The sequence below is a fragment of the Penaeus vannamei genome, chromosome 41 (assembly GCF_042767895.1).
Source record: "Penaeus vannamei isolate JL-2024 chromosome 41, ASM4276789v1, whole genome shotgun sequence".
NCBI classification, from domain to species: Eukaryota; Metazoa; Arthropoda; class Malacostraca; order Decapoda; family Penaeidae; genus Penaeus; species Penaeus vannamei.
Window position 1 is genome coordinate 14,623,768 of NC_091589.1, and position 7,500 is coordinate 14,631,267.

General features: G+C 44.7%; 1 protein-coding gene across 1 annotated transcript in view; it reads right to left on the bottom strand.

Annotated features, from left to right (window-relative positions):
* Positions 1 to 7,500, bottom strand: part of LOC113826714 (vitellogenin) — a 10,452-nt gene that overhangs the window by 1,827 nt on the left and 1,125 nt on the right. The window contains exons 3-13 of the mRNA XM_070117824.1: positions 7,436 to 7,500; positions 6,214 to 7,305; positions 5,949 to 6,096; positions 3,920 to 5,662; positions 3,538 to 3,828; positions 3,289 to 3,452; positions 2,558 to 3,159; positions 1,944 to 2,325; positions 1,137 to 1,811; positions 471 to 998; positions 1 to 357 (exon numbers count right to left, since the gene is read on the bottom strand). The exon at positions 1 to 357 is cut by the window's left edge and continues 19 nt beyond it; the exon at positions 7,436 to 7,500 is cut by the window's right edge and continues 126 nt beyond it. Of these exons, the coding sequence (XP_069973925.1) occupies positions 1 to 357; positions 471 to 998; positions 1,137 to 1,811; positions 1,944 to 2,325; positions 2,558 to 3,159; positions 3,289 to 3,452; positions 3,538 to 3,828; positions 3,920 to 5,662; positions 5,949 to 6,096; positions 6,214 to 7,305; positions 7,436 to 7,500 (6,047 nt within the window). The remainder of the gene's footprint in view (positions 358 to 470; positions 999 to 1,136; positions 1,812 to 1,943; positions 2,326 to 2,557; positions 3,160 to 3,288; positions 3,453 to 3,537; positions 3,829 to 3,919; positions 5,663 to 5,948; positions 6,097 to 6,213; positions 7,306 to 7,435) is intronic.

Genomic DNA, 7,500 nt, shown 5'->3' on the forward strand with positions numbered 1-7,500 from the left:
AACGATTGCTAATTCCTCCTGGCCTCCTTCTATCGCCTGGATGAGGGTTACGGAAAGCTGGTGTTGAAGGCGAACAATTTCCGACCGCACACCGAAGTAGACTCGTGATATGACGGATACCACAGGACTTTCCAGAATATTAGCAAGGATTTCGGTATGAAAAATTCTTGCCTCGGAGAGAATATCTCGATAGATCTCTACAATTTCCTCCTTAGCAACTCCCATTAAATTGACTAACTGAGATGAAGAGAACTGAACACCCTTTGCAGCAGCCTCTTCCTTGAGGAATTGGACGAACTCCATTGCAACAGACTTGAATGATACAGCAATCTTCTCAAATCCTTCAGTCATTTCAATCTGTAAATAAGACATTTTACTTCTTTAAACATATCGTTCTGTAAATAAGGCATTTCATTCCAAATGCTTAATTTACATAAAAGAGAATGTACAAGCTAGTAGTACCAACTTACGCTTATTGCTTCTGCTTCTTGCGGCTCATAAGCCATCTCGACTTTCAGTACTTTGGGTGAAGCCAGCTTCACAGCAGCAACAGCAACACCGCGACTCTCTCCAGCTCTGCCACTCGCCACATATACGCCTGCTTCAGCAGCGTCAGGGTATCGGAGGCCAAGCTTGGCAGTGTACTCCTTTGCTCCACCAGGTCGCATTGCGGTCACCTCAATGAAGGCGGGCCTGCACATCTTGGAGAACATGTTGTACTTTCCAAAAGCTGCTGCATAAGCAACAGCATTCATTCTGATGCCATTGCAGGTGGCTGCTTCCTCAGGTTCGGTCACTGCACTCATTTCAAAGACAGGTCGCTCTTCCATCTTTACTGTCAATGTGGCAGCTGCACTGTGAGCTGCAGTCTTGTCATACTTGGCAGCAATGGCGAAGATTGGTGCTGCAGACGGAGTCTTGTGGAACACTACATCCAAAGCAACTGTTTCTGGTGCATAGGCAGCAGTGATGATAGCCTTAGGGTTCACTTTCAACATCTGTAAGACAAAAAACACGGATAAATTCTTAAAGCTATTCTTTACTATGATGAGATAGTATCATAGTTTTATAGAACCATAGTTTTAACTCTAATTCATGTAAGAGGACTCTAATGTCAATTCAGCTGTTCTACTTACCCTGCCAGTCAAGAAGACTTCTGCCCTGATAGCATTTTCTGAAATTCTCTGAGTTTCCACAGTTCCAGTAATTTTGTCGGCTTCTTCTGGGAAAATGTCCAGTTCAATTGTTCCCCTCATTGTTCCTTCAGCTACTGTGTACTGAGCAGCGGCCATGATGGGTTTAGGAAGCACTGGATGGTTCATTCTGACTTCCAACTTGGACGCACGTTGTCCCCACCTTCCCTCGTGGTTGACCTTGTATCCAATTTCGTATTTGGATTCAGTTTTGCCCTTATTGGGGTAGAACTTGATTCCAGATTCCCTTGGTGATAGTTTAGCTCTTCCTTCCATGGTGCGGGTTGGAGTCCTCATCTGCATGGTGTAAGAAGTGGGTGATGGCCTTGTGAAGCGGTACTGGTACTGAGCTGTGTGTGGGCCATAAGTTTCATAACTCTCTTCCTCCAGAGTAGCAATGGCACGAACAATCTTCAGAACTTCAATGATGGCTTTCATGTCCACACCAGCTTCAACAGCTTCAATTCCTCCTTCAGGAGTAACCTGTACATTCCATTCAAAGGCAGTGAAAGGAGCAGTTCTTTCGATCTTGCAGACTCCAGCAAAAGCGTTTGGTGCATTGTGAATGGAGAATGCAATCATGGCAGGCGTCTTCAGTACTGGAGCTTCAGCAGCCACCTGTAAATTGAAATATAGCTATTCATATTTTTCCCTATTGAATATGATAATATAATTCTCATTTACATGAATTTTGTCATTTTATGAAAAATATTCAGTGATGCAAGGGGCAATATATCTACTATTACTTACCTTGAATGCTACAACATGTTCTTCTGGTGTCCAATGATGTTTAGCTGTTGTTTCTACCTTTATTTCTGCTGTTCCAGGTTGTTTGTAAGTTACCTTGGCTTCTACGGCATAATTAAGTGGACCACCAAGCCTCTCCAAGGCAATCACACTTGTATATTTGTATTTCCTATCCCTCACGTTCTTGTATTCAACGGTGGAAAGGACTTTAGTGGTGGTTCCTGCCAGCTGGACATCACAGGAGGCTCCCACGACAACCGTCTTCTGGCTAGGAGTTGTCAGGATCAACTTGAATCCATTTTCCCCTTCCATGTGCTCTACGAGATTTGTGGCAGTCAGAACCAGTTTGGCGTGGTAAGGCTCTCCGGCAATGACGACATTCCCGCTGTGGAGAAAAATGTAATCAGAAAAAGAAAACCTCAGAAATATTAATGTTCATGTCTCTTAGTCATTTGTGAGGTATGTTTCTTTGAATTTTATTTCGACTCAATCGTGAATATTCTACTAAAATAAACAACCAATATAAATTATAAGCCCTAACTAGTCAAGATTCAAAAGATAAGGCTGATGACTTATACTAAGAAATGGCAAATGAAATTATGAACGCAGTGACTTACTGGATCTCAGCATGTCCAGGGTTGGCAGGACTGCTGATCAGACTTGCATCCAACACCAACTTCTTTTCGGGAGCATTATCGGCATCCCAAGAAAACTCCACATTTGCCCTTTTCTCTGCAATGTTGACATCAGCGAATCCCTTGACTCGACGGCGGGATGAAGTCTTGGGTAGAACCAGGTTGTTGAAACTAACATGGACAAGTTCATCAGTAATTTCAGCATCGACTTTCTGCTCAATAAGGGCAGGGAGGACAAACACTACACCAATAGTGGTCTTCTCGGAACTTTCTCGGACCATTCTCCATTCAAGACCAATGAGAGGTTCTGATCGCTCCTTGATTTCCATGGCGATCATCTGTTTCTTGTTGCCAAACACAACATTGGCACCAATGATGTAGGGCTCACTTGCCATTGCCCTGAGCTTGATGTTGGCTTGCAGCTTGTTGGCTTTGGAGGTGAAACGAGCTAGGACTGGTCCACTCACTCCAAGTACTGTACGTGGTCCATATTTGATGGCGGCCTCCAGTGCGTAGCGACCTTCTGCTTCTTGTTCAATCTCGGCCTCAACTTTAACTGGTTGAATGTAGCCAGGAATGGCCGCCTGAAACAAAAAGTGTAATTCAATTTCTAGTTAGGCTTTTCTGATTTCTGTTTAAAAAATAAATAAATAAATAGACGAATGCATATGCACAATAAAGTTAACCCTCGAACACACAACCTTTAATCTTACCAAGAATTTAGCGCAGTGCTTCTCTCCGGAAATTTCGTAAATTGCTTCTATCTGGGCAACCTTCTCATTACCTGCTGCCTGCAAAACCTCAATAGAAGCTCCCACTTTTTCAGGGTGATAGAAGACATCATACATTGCTCTGTATGATGATCTGCCAACTTTGGCTGAGGAAGAAAAATAGTGAAGTAAATATCAAATATAGGTCTACTGTTCAATGGCAGAGACAAGAGAATTAGACTGGCAATTTACCTGTTGCTACATTTTTGATGATGACGTTTTGTGGGAATCTGCCTTCAATCGTATGAGTAGCCTGTACAAAGATGACATCCGTCCTTCCCTTGGCAAGCTTGAAAGCAGAACTGAACTCACGGCTTTCGCCAGATTGACTTCCTTCACGAATGTACGACGTCACTTTCCAGGCTGCAGTGGCAGCATTGATTTCTAGCTTTCGCAGGTTTACAGGTAAGAAAATGCGGGTCTTGGGAATGTATCTTGTTGAATACAGAGCTTTAGGAGAAAATCTCATGAAATCAGCTCCAACTGAAAGGGAAGAAAAAATATATTAGACCAGCAAACCTACAAAGAGACACTTACAATAATGAAAATATCTTTCATCAATGCATACACATACCTTCAATGTTTAAGTCGAAATAATCAGCTAAAGCATTTTTGGTCATGCAGATCACATCCACATTGAATTCAGGTCCACTAGTTTTCTTGATGAATTTAGCCTCCACAATGTGAGAGTCGAGGGGGAAGCTCCTGGTGCCGCTGCTGAAAACGTTCACTTGGAATTCCTCTCCCACACTTCCTTCCCTTGCAATCGCTTCCAGCTTGATGCTTCGAGAAATAGCAGTCTGACCATATTTGAAGTTGACATAAGTCTCTACTGCCTTGTGTCCTTGCTCGTTGGTGAGAGTAGTCCACACTCCTGCAGCAATGCTGGAGGAATCAAGCTTGGCAGAAACAATGTGGCTTCCTTCTTCCTTGGTGTAGGACAGGGTCATTTCTGCTCTTCTTGGTGTTGAGGCACCAGCTGCTTCTACATTCATCTTAATGAGCTTGTTGCCTCTCTTGTTCTTAATGGCAGCAGTCACTAAGTAACCTCTCATGGAAGGATCTGCCTTCTCAACGTACAGCTTGGCGATGGCTGGTTCACCAAGTGGCAGGGCATTAGCACGGAACACATCAGGGAAGTTCATGTCATAGCACACCTTGAGGCCAAATACTGGTTCCAAAGCAGCAATGCAGGACTTGCGCTCAATCCTGACATCTCTCATGGAGGAAGGAGAAATCTTAGTCATCTTCTTTCCCCTAGCTTTGACAAGGTAAGTCTCGGCCTTGATGTTGAGGAGTTCCATCTTGTCAGGGATCTCCAATTCCAGCTCGATCTTCTTGTTTTCAGTTGTTCTGATGTTGATGGCGGCTCCAGTGGCACTAGAGATGGTGTTCTGCATCTCGATTCCCACCTTGGTAAAGCGGCACTCAAAGCCAACAAAACCAGTGGCTTGTACAGAAAGGCCTGGGAACACCTTGATGCCGGTGTGGGAATTGCCCAGGTCAGAGAGGATCTGGCCAATGTTGACGTTGCCCTCCATCTTGAGGCCAGCAACAGCAGTTGCAGCTAAGTTCAGCTTGAGTGGTGTGCCCTGAATGGTGGGTAGTGAGTAATCCATGGAAAGCTGAGCAGTTCTTGCTGTGTTTAGGTTAAGATCCTTCATATGTTCCAAGGAATTCTCGAAGAAAGAGAAGAAGGTCTCAATGAGTGTGTCAGCTGTGACGCCCTTGAGGCTTTGGGCAACATCTGCGAAAGAAATCTCGTGTCCCATGAACCGGGCGAATATATCGGCGTGGGTGTGAGAACTGCTCTCACCATACAGCTTGCCGAAGAAGTCGGAGATGACAGAAGCATCGATGGATCGCCTGGTCCTCATTGTGTGCTTGATGTGCTCCATGATCTTGAGGCCTTTCTCTCCTGCAAAACCCGTAATGTCCTCCATAATCTTTCCAAATGTTGCTTTGCGTAGGTATCCCTGTGGGCCCAAGAGCTCTTCAATGATGGAATCGACTCCTTCAAAGCGCGCACCAATCTCTGCTATGTCCATGGGCGTCTCATCCACAGTTGCTCTCATGTTCAGGTTAACAGCACGAGGAATGAAAGATCCAGGAGCATAGATGATGTTCGACTCGAGGCCGGCACCCATGCCAAAGGCAGGGGCATAGTAAGCCATATCTATATGTCGAGAGAATTTCCTGAAGTCCTTCTCGAAGTCGGTAGGGATGACAACGTTGGCAAGGAGGTACCTGAGGTTTTCTTTGTTGGGGCAGCTACCCTCTTGGATGTTGATCAGGTGACCCAAAACAAATCCACGCACTGAAATGAAGCAATATCATATGAGCATTCACCAACATCTGGAGAATGATAATATGAATGTACTATTGTCATAAAAATTTTCAAGTGATAGCTTAGGTTATTAGTAACATCTTTGTCTTTAGTAATTAATATGGTGGTCAAAGAAAACATTTGTAAAATACTCTATAGATCTAAGAATAATAAAGAATAATTTGCCACTAACAGATTGTTCTGGTAGTATGGTGACATTAATATTAGTTTTTGTGGACGATTTATAGGAGAGGTTAAGATATGAATATTTACATACCTTGGGTATTCTCTTCCTTTGAAATCTTCTCAATAATTTTCTCCAGGTGTTCCTGTTCAGCACATCGGACAGCTGCCAGATAGGAAGCGATGCGGACTTCGGTGTCAAAGGCTGGTCGGACGGCAATGTCTACTAGCTTTTCAACTGCCTGAAATTATTAAAGTATAACATACTCACACATTCACACTATGTTATTCGATCATCGTATATTAGATAAAAAACAATGGACAAAATATTCCCTACCGTTATCTCATATACTACTTACTGGACGGAAGCAATTGGCTTGTCTGAAGGCTTGTGCTGCAGCTACCCGAATGCTGGTTTCCAGTCCTTCTTCTTCAATGCATTGGATGGCTGCCCTTGTCACGGCAGGTGTAGCTACACCCATATTCCCTATTGCCTTGAAGAATGCAAGGGGTACTTCCTCGCCCTCAGCACCAGCAGAAGGAGAGCAGTGACTCTGGACTCTGGTGGCCAGAATCTCTGCAATTCTCGCCACTGGAGCTTTCTGGTGGCAAGCTGGAGTATGAAGGCAGTAGTGGTTTATCATGGAAGCAGCTGCCAGCAGCACCGAGGGCACTGGGCGAGGGCTTTCAAAGAGTGGCGTGAGAGCCTTGACTGCCTCAATGCTGGGTCGTGGGATGAGGTAGAGCGCTGCCGTGTACAGAGCGAGACGTCCCCCTGTTGCTCGTCCATTCTCGATTTCTTGGACCATGACCTTTACTGCACCAGACTCATGCAGGAATGCAACTGCGTCCAAGAAGATGCTCTCCAGCCTGGCAGAGTCACTGCAGTAATGTCCTTGTCTCACTTTCTGTGCAGTCTCCACCACAACTGCCTCTGGAACACGACGTAGCAGATGGAGAGCCTTGGCAACCAAAGCAGCAGCTTCAGCCTCAACTGTGTCCTTGGTCTTGTCACAGATCCCCTTCATGAGCTCATCCAGCTCAGGTGCCAGTTGTGGGTCCTTCATTGTTTGGTGGTTGTACAGGAGGCTTTCAACTTGCATTTCTCCTGAAGGGATGGCACTGATAGCTGAAGTGTCGGAGGACTCCGAGATGAAGCGAAGTGTTGAATCCTGACTGGCCTCCACGTACTTGTAGATTCCAATGGCAGGTCGAACGATGTTCTTGTCCTGACATGTGATGGCGGTGTAAATGCCATTGGCGATTTCCTGCTTGCACTGTGATGTGGATTCCTGGATTGGTAGGGGAGCCTTCAGCCATAGTGCAGGTATATGAGCGGGTGTTGGGTAACGTTGTTGACAGTGGCGGTGGTTCTTCTCCTTGACGACAATGACTTTCTCTCCTTCGGTCTCAATTTCATACTTTGTTGGGCATTTTCCCACAACATCAGTCTGAAAAATCAAACATCATTGGTATTATTATCTCTTAATTTTAACCTATATATATTTTTGAACTTGATACTATTAAACTAAATAATACATTGTCCGTGAACCTCAGTATTCATAAATGAAATGAACTGACCTCCGTTACTGTGATGCCTGAGCTGACAGCAGACAGAGAAGGAATGGAGTTCTGGAAAGCCGAAG